Here is a 17,593-nt window from a genome sequence, read left to right on the forward strand (position 1 = left end):
CTTCAAGACAGAAATAAGTGCTCGTGATATAGATTAAGTACAAACGCAATATATCATTGATCACTGTGTCCAAATGAGGTTTTGTGACCACATTTTTAAGGAAAAATGAGGCCACTCTTGCCAAGAATCAGCTCTAGAGATGCTAAACACAAGGGTGCACTAACTTTTTAGTAAAGAGAAAAAAAGCAAATCATGTCTTTTTATATCTCTGGTTTGATGTTCTTTGCTGCACTCACAATGGGCTATAATATGCTTTCTGATTTTCCAGCACGAAGTCCTAATCTGATGATATTCTAATGAAGCAAGACAAATGCCCACCACAAGAACAGCCTGGCAGCTCTGCAGTAAAATATGAAGCTAAAGCCAGAGCCTCGGGTAAAAGTTTTAGAGGCTGAACTTGCAGAAACTCTGATGGCTGGCTGTGTAAACGAAGACATCACCTTTGGCCCATGGCTGCTATCATGCATGGAAAACAGTTTTCTGTTATAAAAATAAAGCAATCTGCATAGAATCATAGAATCCCAGACTGGTTTGGGTTGGAAAGGACCTTAAGATCACCCAGTTCCAACCCCTGCCATAGGCAGGGACACCTTCCACTAGAGCAGCTTGCTCCAAGCCCCATCCAGCCTGGCCTTGAACACTGCCAGGGAAGGAGCATTTCCCACTGGGATGCAGCATTTACTCCCGGCAAATTGGGAAGATAATATTAGCATTCGCATCAAGCATTTTGTGCTGCGATTTCCTGAAGGATATTTCAGGCAATTTTAAATGCACATCACTTTCAGAAACCAGTTGAGCACTGGAGCCAGTTATCTTTTGACTGGAAATAAATTTAAGGTTTGCCAACTAGTTATAATAAAACATGAAGATGTGCTTGTTTCAGGGTTAGAAAGAAGCATAGCCATGTGGTAAATAAGAAGCATTATTATCTCCAATCTACTTTGCCTTCTTGCTCCACACCCTTATGTAGTACCTTCCACACATCCTTCACTTTCCCAGAGGATTATAAGGACCAGGCTCTCCCGACGGCTGCCCTCTTCTGGATGGAATCAAACAAGTTCCATGATTTCCACACAGATAAATTGCCGTGTCTACTTTTCAACAGAGGACGATCTAAATTCTTTCCTTATGTCTGTGTAATCATGAAGGTTACGCTATGCCAGAATGAGAACTACGAAATTCTAAGCGGCTGCTTCACAGTTCCCTACATAGTTAGCCAATATTTATTTTTTTTTTTTTTAGAGTTTTTAACCAACATGCTTTTTTTTCCCTGGCATCTTAAAAAAAATTTTGCTTTTCCATTTCTTCCCTGTATTTACCAGTGCTTAAGACCACACTGCTGTTTCCTTGTAAAGTACTTAATTCTCCTCCCCATACATAATGGGAAACATTTCCATACCTCTTTGTTGCTTAAGGTAAGTATGTTAAACACTGAATATTATGTCTGGAAAGGTTCTTATATAATCTTTTCCTCTGCCCAAGTCAGGGTCAAATATTTCTTTGCTACTCTAGATCAGCATTTGGCTGACCCCTGTTACAGCCAGCTGATAACAGGGACTGCACAGTTCCTGCAGGGAACCCAGTCCACTGCTTCACCAGTTAACTATTAGTGTTCCTGGCGGTTCGTTTATAGACTCCTCACACAAGTAAACAGCTCCACAGATGATTTTCAAAAGGACCCATTCATCAGGGAGCGTGGAGTTTCTTTCTGTGAGCTCTCATCTTTAAATGGATAGCAAGGATTAAGATGCAAAGTAGAAAGGCTGAGGACAAAACATCCCTTAAAGAGGGTTTCAGTTCTTGACAGTGAAACCAGGAAGTTGGAGGTTTTTCTCAGTATTCTGTATGCACAGTCATACCAGTGCACACTTTGAAACTTTCACTGCACATCTGTGCATCACTGCATGGTCTAGGCACCACGCCAGAGGCTGAATTCCTGCGAGTCCGTGCAGCTCCCACACGTTTACAGCACTAGGACCCAGAGGGAGCTTCATTTCTGTGAGTCAGTGCAGCTAGCTGAGCCCTGTGAGCAGTGAATGAGGCTGGAAAGGCAGAGGGAATGTGAATGGCTCTTCTGGCTTGGGAAAGTGTCCACAGATTGGGGTGCTACGGACTACAAACAGCTCGGACAACCCTCCGGATTCCCGGTACTGCTGGCATCCAGTGCCGCTGCTCTGAGGTGAGTGCCCCACAAGAGCCAGTGTTCACAAAGCAGGAACACGGCTGTCGCACCAGTTGTGGAAGTTTGGGATCTTCAAAATCAGCCAATGTGGTTTTGTTGTACAGTGATTTTTACTCTCTTGAGAACAGAGCAGATGGCTTTGAAATACGGAGTGCTCATTTCTTAAGAATAGCATTTACAAGGAAAGCATGGTCTAGGGAAACTGAAAATTGCATCTGCTAAAGCAGGTTAAACAGCACATATATCTGGAAGGTGTTCATAAAGCATTTGTGTTTCAGCTTAAAGTTCAAAAACCATCCTTAGTAAGAACAGCTTAATCTTAGAGAAATTTAATATTATTCTAATTCTTTTTATCCAGGTACATGAGAATTTCTTTCGTTTGCATCATAGAGCAGTCACACCTATATGAAAATTCTTTACTGTCTTTGTTCTGAATATTAAGGCTTACTTAACACTTTATTTCTTTTATCCTATAGCATAATTCTAACCTAGATAAGAACTCCTTTCTTTCTTTACTAATATAAATAGGAATCCTGGTAAATCAAAGCATGACTGGGCCAAGGCAGAAACCTTTAGCTATAGGCAGAGTAGTAGATCACTAGAGACTGTATCCTCTAGGATGTCCACTTGGAAAAGCTTACAAACTCTCTGCTGCCTGCCAGTGATGAAACTGATAATGTTTATTGGTTTATGCCAGGTGGTAACACTGTTTTATCTGATGCACCAGGCAGAGACAAAAACGGGGACCCCAGTCAGGGAGGCAGAACGAATTTGTGCACTGAGAACAAAAAGTGTTTGTGCTGCAGTTGCTTTCTTCACTTTAAATTCTCCTTATATGCTCGAGAAGTTTTGGAAAAACAGCAAAGTGAGCCTGCTTGTCAGGCTGGTTTTTCCAAGTTGTCACAACTTCGAAGCTGCACTGTAACTGTTAGACAGATAATTTATGGGTGTTCTCATGCATTAGAGTATCACAATAAAGTCTTTTGGACATTTTTTTTTTTTTTGCTAAGCCAAAGTAAAATGTGACAATTACCTGCAAAAAGAGAAAGGAGCAGCGCAATTGCCTGTACTTTCATACTCTGCAGCTCTGGGCTGTTTCTGATATTATGGAAACCAGGCTTTTTCAAATTACCCTGACAACTACCATTACAGACATTCATCTGAAACTCAGGTTACAATACTTTCTGCCCTTCCACAAAGAGGTTACAGTGACAGAATGAAGATCCATATTAACTGGAGTGTTCACTGGAGTGTTGTAAGTAAGATTTGGCCTTTAAATATATTAGTAATTATGGATATGAATCATTTTGTAACAAATCTCAGCAAGGTCTGGAGAGGAGCCCTCCTGATGAATCTGTGCAGCGGAGTAATCGTGATTTCACATCTTTATCAGTCCCAGCCACTCGCCCTAAAGGGATCTGTCAGTCTCACAATAAGGTAGTAAAGAGAGTAACTGTGGTTTTCCTTTTCTCATCCGCCTAGCTAAGCAGTGTCCATTTTCTCCATCAAAAGCTTAAATTGTCTTTTCAGATGTCTTCACTTAAGTTCAGTGGAGAATTACAATGAGCACAAAGGCTCATTCTAAACCATACCCTAAGTAAACAGTTGTCACATAGAACCAAGCAGTCTATTTAATCACTGTAAGATGTTAATTTAAAAGATCAGGTTAGAAAAATACCTAAAATAGGTATTCAGATTAGCATTTGCAAATGTAAAATGTTTCTTTAATGGGATACTTAGAACAAGGCTCAGATAGAACACATTTAAAAACTAGATTATTGCAATCAATAGAATAAGTCCCATAAATTCCCCTACTGCTCCGTGGCTTTGGCCATCTAAAAATGTTCCTTTAAATGCAAGTTCTATCAATTAGTTTTGTGGTTCCTTACGAAATGCTTTTAGGATTAACAGAATATTGAATACATATTAATTAGCATTAATTGAATTAAATTTAAAGCATGTGGAAAAAATTCTGCTCATTCTAAGAAGTTAACATAATTCTGCCTTTTTCTCAAGTCTATATTTTAAGAGCAAAATCTGCTGATAAAAAATAAAGGGGTAATAAAATGAATGCTTTCATTCCCAAAGATTCAATATTCTAAGCCTGGAAGTCAATCCTGGATTGCTGGGTTTAGAAATATTTGTCTCTCCTTCAAATCTCAGCCCAAATAAAGCCGGTGAAACTCAAACTGGCCACAGCAACAATGACCTCTGCTGGCAAGTGCCCTCTGCTGAACAGAAGTTTTAAGGGCTTATTCAGAAAGTGACCACGAACTAAAACATTAGATCAGCTGAGACACACTTGGAGAAACACAAGATCACACCTGTGCCCAAGAAACATGCCCCATGGTAAAGAAAGTGAAAGGCACGTGTAGCAATGCTGATCCAGCTGCATTGCTCACACAGCAAGGAGAAAACTCTTCTGTGCTGGGTTTGACTTGAGCCCGGTCAGAGAGGCTGATGTGTTTAAGAGCATTTCTATGACAGAAGCTCTGGGATAGATGTCCTGTGGGATGCATGTGGCTTGTTCTCCTGACACAATGACCTTTGTGCGGCTCTGCTGAATTCATGAAATATTTGCCTGTGCATGTGCTATTTAGACCCAAAATGAACTTGGCCAAGCCAAGCAAAATCATTTTTGTTGTTGCCAAGAGACTGTAGTAACTTCATGTGGGTTATGTGCACTCTTATCTGCCTGGTTCCACTAGTCTAAAGCTATGGAACTTGGTGGAAAGAAAATCTCAGGCTGCTGATATAAACCTATACTGTCCCCAAATCCTGAATAGTAAGTTCTGGTCATCATTTATACCTCAGAAAGTGAAACATGTATGGGTGCAAATGATGACAGCCTGAAAAATTTTCCTTATTTAGAGAAACTAAAGAGCTTATGATTTCGTTGTTGCATTAGATGTGTTTTTCAGCCTGTAGCATTGCATAAAGAAACACTCCAATGACACAGAACTTCCTCTGTGTACAAGTAGGATTCTCTGTCCACAGATCTTGCTTCTGTGAGATAATTAAGTGCTTGCAAACAAGTTATGATGTACTGGAACATCAACACCTGCCACTTGGAAACAATTATTGGGACACATGCAGAGGGATGAAATCCAATTTAATGGATACACAAATGAAGACGTAAGACGCTGACTGCATTGGCAGAGCTGGTAAGTCACCGAGGATGCAGAGTTGGCTACAGCAGTTCACTAGTCAGCACATCTCTGAACGCATTAGCCCCAAGTAAAGCACACCCATGTACACCACACTGCCCAGAGCTCTCATGTATTTAGAAATGAGAGACAGAAAGAAGAATGCAGTACTTGACTACCTTCAGGCATAATCTCTGTGTGACTATATTCACGTGGAAGACATTTAGATTGCACCCCTACTGCACAGCGAAAGAAAATATGCAAAGTGCTGATTGGTATTTTGAGCCTTGCATACAGCTATTAAGATGCAAATTGCTGTATGCCTGTAGAAATCATACATACATATGTACAAGACTTGTCTGGCATATTATCTAAATTCAAAATGAAAATAACTGCATGGGGGAGTTTGAAATAACATGCTCAATGGCTTTACTGCCAGCTTCTGGAGCTTCACTTGAATTTCCTGTGCCATTTGTCAATGAATGACACACCTCTGACTTTTTCTTACCTTGGAAACAACATTTATTTCCCAGTAAAGAGCCCTTCTTCTTTTTCGCCTAAGCTCTTGCTTTTACAACAATGCTTTGAGATTTTATGGCACAGTAGCTGCCATTATCAGAGAACAAAAATCAAGATTGATCAGACTCATGTTTTCTATTGCTGGGATCAGTTTTATCCCATTACTGTGGCTTCCACATTACCTAGAGGTACTCCCTGGAAGAAACTGTGAGATGATGACAACAGAGAGCAAAAATAATAGAATCATATAATGATTTGGGCTGGAAAGGAGCTACCCCCCTTCCACTAGAGCGGGCTGCTCCAAGCCCCTGTGTCCAACCTGGCCTTGAACACTGCCAGGGATGGGGCAGCCACAGCTTCTCTGGGCAACCTGTGCCTCACCACCTTCCCTCAAGGAAAGAACTTCTTCCTTATATCTAACCTGAACTTTCTCTGTTTCAGTTTGAACCCATCACCCCTTGTCCTATTGCTACAGTCGCTGGTGAAAAATCCTGAGGAATTGCCTGTCCTGAACTTTACAGCCCAAACCCTAACACAGTCTCCCCTCAGTCTGACAGTCCCTACCGATGTTCTCCGGACACAGATCTGATCGCTGTCAGAAATCAAACCTGCAGGAGCGAGGCCACTTGGTGTAGTTCAAGACATTTTTTGTTCAGAGATTTTCTAAAACTGAATATTGAACCCAGACCACTAAAACTGATTTCAAAACCAACTTTCCCTAATTGATGTTCCTGGCTCTGAAATCAAATTTCCTGTTCCCACAGGGTCCATAAAAATGTGCTAATAAAAGATCAGATTCTGCTCCCATTGACTTGCTATGTATCAAAACTCTCACTGATTTCAGTGGAAAAAGATTCAAGCACAAAGACTGAAAAAGTCAAACAGAAGGTTAAGAGTTTGACTTTGTTTTTGGGCCTTGGTTTACATATTATTGCCAAAATCATAATGACCATTTCTGTGACGTAAATACAAGGATCTTTCCAGGAATAAAATCAATGCAATGAATGAATAATCGATAAACTGAATCTGTTCCTTACATTGTGTCATTTAGTTTTGAGTGCCTATTTGTGAGAAATAGTGCTGCCTTAAAAAGTATGTGACAAAAACTGATTTAGCTCAGCTAGTTGTTAACTGCTCTCAAAAGTAATAAAAGATTAGATTCTTTCTGGCAGTTCTGACCCACAATGAGGAAATTAGCCCAGTATAAGTACAGCTGGTAAGCAGATTATTTTTTGGACAACTTCCTATATGCTACGTATGGCTTTGCTAGTCTAAAAATTACTATTTTGAATCATTCCTATTCTGAATAGTTTCATATTTTTCCCTCTGTACTGTGTAGGTATAAAGGTGACAGATTTTTTTGTGGTCTGGTTCACCGATTTACTTCGGTGAAGCGCTTTAGTTTGTTCTTTACAGAACCATATGTGATCCAGGCTTTTAAAAGGAAAGGAAAGAGCTCTTCAGAAATTTTGGGGATGGAAATTCACCAAACACCTCATTGCTATATATTCTTTGATTACAATATATTTAACAGCTCTGGCTCACACAATATGTGGGGGTTTTCTTTTATTTTGAAACATATCTTTTCCTTTTTTCATTTGAAGCCTTTATGTGCTGGATGACTCAGGTATGGAAAAAGACCTGTGCTTGTGCACAGAGCCATTTGCCCTGTGGTGAATGACACAGCCTGAATTTTCTGAAATGCATCATTTCCTGCCCATTATTTCACGATCCCTTTTTGATGCTCTATGTACCAGCTCCAGAGCAGTATTTATGGTGTGTGTATTAGTACAGCCATCCAAATTGCTCATTTCAACTATTCATTGCTTAACACATTACAAGAACTTGAATTCTGATGAACGTAACTATAAATTCAGCCCCACTTAGGAGCTGTACTTTCACTAATCATCAAAATGATTATATTGTGGCCTTTAAGGAGGGTCAGCAGGGCAAATCAGCTGCTTGGGTCAGTAGACAAGAATGAACTGTCACACTGTGCATGGATGTCTGGTCACTCCAGGTGTGCATATTCCTAACTTTCTGGTGCTTTCATATTTCAGACTGAAAAATAACACTTTTACACAGCAGCCTTTGAACAATTTTCCCTCATTAAGAATGGGCAAGGAGGCATAGAATAGCCATCTCTGAAAACATACAAGTTTTTCACCTTATTTAGATGTATGAAGTGCATTTTCTAACTGCAGCTGATGGACTGTGACACTGCTCAGTCTGCAGACAGCTGCTGCTCAGACGGTTGTGACTTCAGGGTTTTAAGCTTGAAATGGAAGACTGAGATGAGCTCTTAGGCAGAAGCTCTTTACTTTGAGCGTGGTGAAGCTCCAGCACAGGGTGCCCAGAGAAGCTGTGGCTGCCTCATCCCTGGCAGTGTTCAAGGCCAGGCTGGATGAGGCTTCGAGCTGCTCTAGTGGAAGGTGTCCCTGCCCATGGCAGGGGGTTGGAACTGGATGAGCTTTAAGGTCCCTTCCGACACAAACCACTCTGTGATTCTATGATATGACTCATAGGACAACTTGCTTCAGGGCAGAATGTTCTACAAAAGATAGGGCATTTTTTGGTTCAAAAGCAGCTACCAATTCCCAGTTTCACTGTACTTGTGTGTCACATTAAGAACCCACTCTAGCAGACTCTGAAGCATCTGAAAATCAGTATAGAATTAGGGAGCTCAAGAGCTTTGGAAATTTTATTCCAGGAACTGAAAATTGTGCATTTAAAAACTGAGATGCCCACAGGTAATGTGTTTTATCAGGCACTTACGAAGTGCTAAGTTACACTGCATTCCTTATCAGCTTCCTTTTACATTTCTGGAAGTCCCTAGGAAACAAACTATACCTGCTACTTTTGTGTTTAAATTTGTGCCCCTTTGTTTCTAAGGTTAGAAATATTCAAAAGAAATGCTTTCTAATAATTCACATTTAGTAGAGTTTCATACCCCATTGAAATTTTACTGCTGTTTGTATTAAGGAATCAAGCACACTGTGACTGATTCCTCGGTGAAGTGTTCAAAACCTATGAGACAAACACACATGCATGTAACCTTAGGGGATTTAAATGCTTTGAATTACATTTATACATTCCTTCTTTTGAACTAAACACGCAAGTGGATATAGGGCTTGTTGCTTTTACTTTGTATAGCTACAGTCCATTAAATTTGAGTGATTTTTGGATTCTTTAGAAAGGCAATGGATTCCAAAGCGACCATTGACTTTATTCTGGTTTGTATCAAGCTTCTATAGCTTTGCTTGGTTATAACTTCAGTAACCCAAGAATAGTGTTTCGGAAGTTACAGCATTCTATCCTCATTAAGAAAATCATTTAAGTTTTTTATGGTCAATGGATACAACCTCCTTATGTATCAGCAAGAGAACAGGAAATTCTGCATCCAAAGTTAATAACCTAGAGGATATCTGAAGTTTTCCACAATTTTCTCTCTTTTTTCATCAAACTGGATGGGATATCAGGAGGTCCTCTGTCCATCTTCCTCCTCAAAGAAGGATCTCTGTACCATTTACTAGAGGACTAAGACTGGGGAGTCAATAACAAGCAGCAAACTTTCTGCAATATTATTTTCTTGGTAGATGTGCTCAGTGGAGAATTCTAGGGATGAGTGGAGTAGAGCCAGGCAGCAGGTCTTTTAAGGAACTCAGAACCAAGGAACAGCATTATGGTTGACATTCAGTCTCCTAGGTAAGACTCGAATAGGCTCCACTATGAAGGATGACATCCATGTGATAATGCCCTGTAACCTAAAAGGTTTTCCACATGAGAAGCCACTCATTCTTTCTCTCATTAGTCAGTTTGGGGTTTGAGGCTTTGGTTTAGGCATTTCTGGTTTGCTTTTCCTTTCCAGCTGGCTGCAGTCCACAGCCATCAGCTTTGGCATTTTCTCTTTTTATCATATATTGCCTTTGACCAAGAATGCAGGTTAAGTGCTTCCATTACCTATAAAAAGGGTTATCTTTTCACAGGCTAGATTCTTTCCTCGCTATTGGGCTGCTGTGCTGGGGAATAGGCCCAGCTCCTCAGCTCTCCCCAGAACCATATTTTTGGACTTACGCAAAACAGTAAAAGTCCAAAGGGGATTTAAATCATGGGCAGATTCAGAAGGCCCAGCTGCCTGGTGCCTCTTCTACTACAAAAGCTAAGTGCACCAAAGGGAACTACCAGATGACAGGTTCAATAATGACAGAAAGCCATTGCTCCACACCATGGAATTAAGCTGCAGAACTCCCAGTCACTTTGCTGCTCAAAATGTACATTGAGTCAAGGAATAGGCAGACAGGGACATGGATGGGAAATATACTGAAGATTTTAAACACATAGAAAACCTTGCACAGAAAGCTGCTCATCCAAAAACTGCAGGAGAGGAAAGTGGCTGGAAAAGTACCACTGTATGCTTATCTTTCTCTTAGACACTTCCAGAAGGATCTTCTATGTGCCTCTTCAGGCAAACAGGATTGACAAGATTCTTTCGTCTGGTCCATCTTGGTCATTCTTACGTACCGATAGTATGTTTTAGGGGTTCTCTTTAATGGGGAATGCACTGTGATCTTTCTTCTGATCACAGTGTTAGCAATTTTATCCATTTCCCTCAGCAAACCTGACTGCACTACTGCACTTCCTACATGGCAGGAAAAGGTACACAAACTGTGTCGAGGGAAATAAATAAGAACAGAGAGAAAAAAGCCTTTTTATCCTGTTTGAACTGTTTTTACTGTGGTTACAGTGTAGAGCCAGTCATTTTTCAATCAACTATGCATTCAAGGTAGTTTTACACTCACTTCTTCCCCTAAGACTCCAGTCCTGTAAATAAGGCTGGTATCCTTTGTTCATCCATGGATGACATTCCTCTGTACTCCTACCACAGGCTGGCTGTTTCATAAAGTGTTGTTTGCTTATGCTAAGATTACCAAGCAATCCATAATGATCTATGAAAAGAGGTTTTGCCTCTTCTTTGTTTGTCATACTTTTTATATTACCATTAACTGCAAATATAACTTGTTCCTGCAGGTCACAGACACACATGTTAAAAAGCTCGGGGTCTGCCCTTCTCTTTTCCCCTGGGTTCAGAATTTTACTTCAGTCCCTTGTATTAAAACAAGCAGTACAATAAGCAGAAATAATGAAACCTTGTTCTCTGTGGTGGTCAGAGTTTCTGGCAGGTACTAAATTTGTAAGCCTCTGAGAGGTCTGAGTAACTTCTAGGACAGAGATACACATGTCTAACACACTCTCTAATCAAACAGACCTCTAACACCATAGCTTTTATTCTGGTCAGGACTTCTACCTATCCTACATTTTCATCAAACTTGTAGAAACATTATCTTTAACATTATCTTTATTTAGAAAGCTAGTAGCTTTAAAACCTCTAACCTTCTCTGAGATGTAAATGGCACTCAACAATTTCAAGGGTCATTGTGTCAAGGGTTCACAAGACAGTGTCACTTCATAAGTGTCATTTCCCTATTAAGCCGGACTAAAACCAGGTGATGCTCTTTGTTGCCCCCACTTTGAAGTCTGCACAGCAACCAAGAACTGTGTACTCAGTTATGCATTGCACTTGTGTACCAACTTACGTTTTAGTTACAAAGATGTCAAGCCACACAGCCTAAGCATGCTTTATTTTGCATGTCAAGGACCCATTCCATTCCTCTCCTTGTTATTGGTGTTTCTTATCAAAGCTCTAAATATTCAACATCTATTATTTTGTTCTGCCTGGATCCAAATCCTCCAGCCCCAATCGTTCTTGCCAAACTTTCCTCTCATTATTTTCTCAGGCACAAGCTGTAAACAGAAGAGTGCAAAGGTTCACTGCTCAGCCTCACATTCCAGGACACTTTATATATGCCAAAAGTGTGAGTTTCTGGCTTTGCCAAAGCATGCAGAATCACATCACATGCATTAGAGGGACTTTCATCCACCAGCTCTCCCTAGATGTACATTCCTGCACTGTAAACTGCCTTGTGAACAGAGTAGTGCTGAGAAGGGCTGCACTAAACACCACTTTTTCCCCTCTATGCTTTGAAAGAAAAATACGTGGCCTTTTCCTTCTCCTTTCTCCCACTCCTTCTGTTCTATTTGAAAGCAAAGAAAGTATAAAACTACTTATGAACTATAGAATTTCCTACCTTTGTTCAACATTTCAAATTTGAAAAAGCATTCAAGTCACAGAATCACAGAATTTGAATTCAGTCATCTGAAATCAGTCTTCAGCACTGGAACCAGGATTGTTCCATTACTTGAAAGGAAATACTTTCTAAGAAAATCACCCATCTCCAATGCCACAGAAGACCTGATGTAATGTTGTTCAGCAGATTTAAAGTTCGGCTCTCTATCTTTGCAATAACATTTTGCAAAAGCTCTTTTTCAAGAGACATCTCTCTGAACTGTGACACGGCACGCAGAAAGTAGGTGCACATCTGATCAAAACTTCCCTCTGGTTTCCATTTTAAGCTGGCAGAAAATGATCTTATAAGGCACAAAACTTGACTATCTGCTTTGAACCTAATATTCACCCCCCAAAAAAACAACAGAAAAGTTTAAATATGCTAAATGCAAACACAATATGCATCTTTAAAAAGATTTTTAAGTCAGAGACCTGTTAGGCATATGCTATTAAAACCATCCTAAAACCAAAAAAAATAACCCACCACTTATTTGCCTTGTGTTAAACAATCTAAAATTGCCATGTAGTCATCATCTGATGAACAGTGTAGTAAAAATAAGCAAATACCCAAGAAAAATCTATTCCTAATGCTGTAATTATGAAAACAATCTGTGGAGTTCCATTCTTGACCATACAACATAGCCAGATCACATCTGGCTACAAATGTCATCTTTTGTTTCTTTCCACCATATGCGCATGCATACTACCTTCCAATTTGGAATATAATTGCTTTCTTGTCACTATTATGCTTGGACTAGATGATCTCCCTTCCAACTTTACCATTTCTGTGATTCTGTGTGTGATTCTGTGATTGCTCCTGACAACTGATTCAATAGACACCAGCATTCCCAAGTAATACTGTAATAAATACAACAAGATGCACATCAAATATCTAGACAAAGGGAATACATGGTTACAGTGTTAAGTGATATAATGACAGTGAATTTCAAGTATTTCAGGTTAATTGAATTAATACTGGCATACAAAACATGGAAATACCATAATGATGTGGGGAAAGAATTCTGCATTTTATCATGTTTTCTCTGTTCTGATTAATGACTAGACAGCAAAGACCAAAATGATAGCAGACAGCTGGCCTATCACCAGCAGGCTCCCAGCTGACAAGCTGTAGGTGCAGTATATAAGCTTTAGAGCACATGTGCCTAGATTCCTTACAAAATCCCAACACTGTTCTTTGCAGGGTTGAACAAAACAGCAGAAAAAGAAACCACTTACCCAACACAGAAAACCAGAATTTAGTATTAGTATTATCAACCCTGTGTGATTATTAACAAGTTTTACTTGTTAGTAAAAGGTGAATTTAGAATGAGAATTTACATCCCTTTTGCATCTTCCCCACGCATGTGGGGGAGCTCCAAATTCCCTGTTGCAGGTGCAGCATGGACCCATGGCAAGGCACAAAGCAGAGGAAACAACTGCAAAAAAGAGCTCTGACAAAACCTTTAACCTGCTTCTCCTGTTTCCTGAAGCTTTATTTCCCTCTTCTCCCAGCAATGCCATCATTCAACAAATCGTAAAGTAAAAAGAAAAAGGAAGAATCTACCATTTCCAGCATTTTTGTTGAGGGAAGCCTTATTGGCATGAGATAAATGTATCACCTCAATCCACTGGGGAAAGAAACAACCAACCAAACAAGAAAGAAAAGCAATTGCTTACTCTTTAATGACAGCTCTTACCTAAGGTTCTACAACCTCCTTTGCTCCATAATATAGTAGAGCCAGATGGGAAACTGTTTAATCCAGGTGCATGGTTGCAGCCAGATGTCTGTGTTGTAACTTTTATCTTTATGTGGCTGGTAATTAGACTACTGTGTCATACTGGGTCACAAAATGAGTACGAATCCATGAGCTGTGACGTGGTGTTAAGGTGTTCAGTATGCTTGGAATTTTCCATATTACAAAAGTGATGGAATAGCTTCACATGACAAATACTAAATATTCATCAAAGCAAGCAGTCAGTAAAGTTGTGCAACCATGTGGGAGCAGTAAAGAAGATGAGTCATTTACAGATGTGCTGATGATCAGGTTTTCATTTTATTGCACACAACCTGGGGCACATAAGGAACAAGACAAGTATTGAAACAATCACCGTTAATTTCAACTAGACAAACTCTTGCAAGAAAATTTAACATAAGCTGTCTTCAGCTCCTATTTGAAACATTTTTTTGCTAGATGCAAGAAACAAAATGCATAGAAACACCCTTTGGGGATTAATTATCTAAAAATAATAGCTGAAAAAACCTACTGACTTATCTCTAAAATACCCCTTTTCCCTTCCAGGCGTGATTTTTGCCGCTTGTAGTAATATCTGCAAGAGGTTTTGTAGGTTGCTATTGTTTCTCTTTCTAAAATATTCTAAAAGCCTGTTTTAATTCCTAGAGGCTCTCCAGATTATCTGTCCCAGAAACAAGACAGCATTGCAGCATCATTCAGAAAGAAGAATATGACAGAGGGAAGGTGCCATGTTCCATCTGTCAGTCTATACACTGCAGTGGAACCTAATGCAAACCTCCACAACAAAAATAAAGTTCCTCTACTTAGAGAGAGTCATACTGATAATCTTCAAATTAAGAACATCACAAGTATAGGACAAGAGGAAACAGCCTCAAGCTGCACCAGGGGAGGGTTAGACTGGAGATTAGGAACAATTCCTTCCCCAAAGGGTGCTCAGGCTGGAGTCACCGTCCCTAGAAGTGTTCACATACCATGTAGAGGAGGCCCTCAGTGCCATGGGTTAGTGGTGGCCTTGGCAGTACTGAGCAATGGTTGGACTTGATGTCTTGAAGGTCTTTTCCAACCTAGTAGATTCCATGATTCCCTGATTCTAAGTGTTCAGGAAGAAATTAACTGCTTGACTGAGAATATCCCTGGCTTTTTATTTTATCTAAAACACATGAATGATATTTTGAAACATTTGATTGAACTCAGTCATCACTCAATCTTAAATTGGTATTTTGAAACATTTCATAGAACTTGCAGTCACTCAGTCTTAATTATGGTTTGGCGTTTGCCTCTGTTTAGGCTGATCCATAGGGAATGCCATTCATATCAATCCTGAAGTAGAGCAGGATGACGCAGCTGATTAATCAGCTTTCTTTTCTTATTAAAAAATGAGTATTTGGCTTCCCCAACTAAAATGATCATTGCCAAGCTCATGCTAGAACTCACATGGTCTGGGTCACCCCTAACACATTCTAAGAGAAGGAAATTAGCCTGTACAACTGATGAACACAAAAAGCAATACTGCACCCACCGTTTTCTGTTCACCATCAATTCCATGGCATTTGGGAGAGAAATCTTTCTGTTCCTGTTGCTTTCTGATCAAGATTTGTCCCTAATTTGGAAGCATAAGCCCAGGGCTTATGGGTTCTGATGGCGGTATCAACTGCTATCTAGACATGTAGGTACCAAAATCAGAGCACCCGTAGTTTGCTAAATAGATCTAGCCAATTCCTTAGCTAAAGCATAGCACAGGATCTGCAGGTGAGCCATGTCTCCGACTTCCAATTCAAAAATTTCCTGAATCTATTAACCAAGTCAGCAGAAGGAAAAAAAAAAAACCCTACTTGTAAAAACCTTAAGTAAACATGGAGCTATTTTTCCCTTTCATTAATAGGTAAATCACAACAGAAAAGCAGCCACTCTACAAGCACAGTATGTGATCACTGTCATGAAATGCCTTCAACTTAAATGGACTTAATGACAAAGTTAAGCAAACCTCAATTAAAGGCACAATGCTTTGAGACAGAAACAACCCATCACTCTCCCAGCTTCCCACTAAGTAGGTCTCCAAGCCTGGAAACATTGCCAGCTATGGGGAACAGTTTAGAAAGTTAATGACAGTAAAAATAGGATTCACTAGAAACTGTAATTCTGACTCCAGTAAGCATTGCCAGAGGCCTGACATGAAGAAACAAGTACTATTTCAAGCCGACTGCAAAGCCAAGGGAAAGATTAACATCTGTCAGAATCAGCCACAGATGAGATTGTTATTGATCCCTGAATGTCACAAGAATTTAGAAGGGCTAAAAGGAAATATAAAAAAAAACTCATGCATCTGGGGATTTGCTTTGTAAATTTAAATACCTTTCCCTGCAGTTCAGCTGTGTATTTTCAAATAGCTGCGTGTGAGGTAGCTCAATATTACAAGTAGAGGTATTTCTTCCAACTTATTCACTGTCAAGCTTAGTCTTCCATGAAAAGGGACAAGAAGCAGTATGTTGCTGCAGCAATCACTGCAGTTACTAGTCTTCAAACCATTGATTTTTGTGTTTAGGCTCTGTTGCTGTGGATTTTGTTTCTGTCTTATCCGTGTCTATCCCTAATAACAAGATTAAGACTTCGCTCAAATTCTTCTAATTAAAATGCTGTAATTCTGGGAAGAGATTCCAGGTCTCCTTTAGCAGGATAATCAGTATATCTGTGAGTTCAAATTAGCATTTTTTAACATCTAAGTTAGCACAAAGATGGCATTCTTCCATGCAGGCCATAACTCCTTATCCACAGTGGTTTTAACAACACACTCCATTTTGTAGCAGTGGTAGCAACAGCACTGCATACTACAGAGAGCTGCTACGCTGCCTTGAGCTGATGAGCTTACAGGTTTTGAACTTGCCATCCTTCTCAGTAGTTTAAGCAACCAAAGGCTGTACACATTTTACCACGCTAAGAACATAGATACATTAGTCTGCAACATATTTAGAATCAGAGAATGGTTAGGGTCGGAAAGGACCTTAAGATCATCAAGTTTCAACCCCCCTTTCCCGTAGTAAACTGGAAGAAGCAGGATCTGGACTTCAAGCCGTATTGCACTTAACCAGCACAGCCCTCAAATATTATTTACAAGTTATCATTTCTGTAGCTTCTTATTCCTATAGCAAGTTACCATTCCACAGCTTTCAGAAGTGCCTCTTCCCACTCCGACTCCTTCTCTGATATCTTCTATAAAGGATGTGGTACAGAACTAAGAGAAGTTTTGGTATAATAGGCTTCTGCAAGATTGTTTTGATCAATGTAGGTGAGAAACCTTGTTACAACCATTTAGTCGGCCCATTTCCAAGAACTTACAAATTCAGTCTATTGATAGAAATAATAAAGGTGCATACCTAATATAGTAATAACTAATATAAAAAAATAACCTGATCTAATAGAAGGTGTCCCTGCTCATCTTCCAACACAAATCATTCTATGATTCTGTAGTAAAAACAGCAAGGGAAATAATACACTGTGGTAAACACAGTAATAGTGATCTTCTAATCCTGGACTACCTTTATTGGAAGTCCCACATTTCAAACTCTGCCTAGTGGGGAAGTCAGTGAACCCCATGGGAAGGTGATCAGTGAAAAGATGTGTGATAATATCAGCGATTAGCATTGCTTTGCTATTTAGGCATTTATTCAGATTTACAACAAGGCCAAAGAGTTCTAGAAGGAGTGGTAGAAACATTCAAATGCACAATTAAAAGAAAAGAGATGCCTCTTCTCCATTATACTTTCTGACTGCAGCAAAAAATGCATTCAGCAATCAGATGATGCCAGCAAGC

At 39.8% G+C, this 17,593-nt stretch overlaps 1 protein-coding gene across 3 annotated transcripts in view; it reads left to right on the forward strand.

Moving 5' to 3' along the window:
- Nucleotides 1–1,806: 1,806 nt before the first annotated feature.
- NGF (nerve growth factor) overlaps nucleotides 1,807–17,593 on the forward strand; it is a 33,127-nt gene continuing 17,340 nt past the window's right edge. The window contains exons 1-3 of one of the 3 annotated variants that reach the window (XR_010616713.1): nucleotides 2,095–2,179; nucleotides 5,180–5,346; nucleotides 6,289–6,848. Coding sequence is in view for 1 of the 3 variants with exons in the window: in XM_065698749.1 (XP_065554821.1) it covers nucleotides 2,066–2,179 (114 nt within the window). In the remaining 2 variants the exon portion in view is untranslated. Of the gene's footprint in view, nucleotides 2,180–5,179; nucleotides 5,347–6,288; nucleotides 6,849–17,593 lie in introns of those variants that run through there. The other 2 variants (XM_065698749.1, XM_065698750.1) reach the window with 2 other exon arrangements.

Source organism: Lathamus discolor, chromosome 19 (genome assembly GCF_037157495.1).
Source record: "Lathamus discolor isolate bLatDis1 chromosome 19, bLatDis1.hap1, whole genome shotgun sequence".
Classification (NCBI taxonomy): Eukaryota; Metazoa; Chordata; class Aves; order Psittaciformes; family Psittacidae; genus Lathamus; species Lathamus discolor.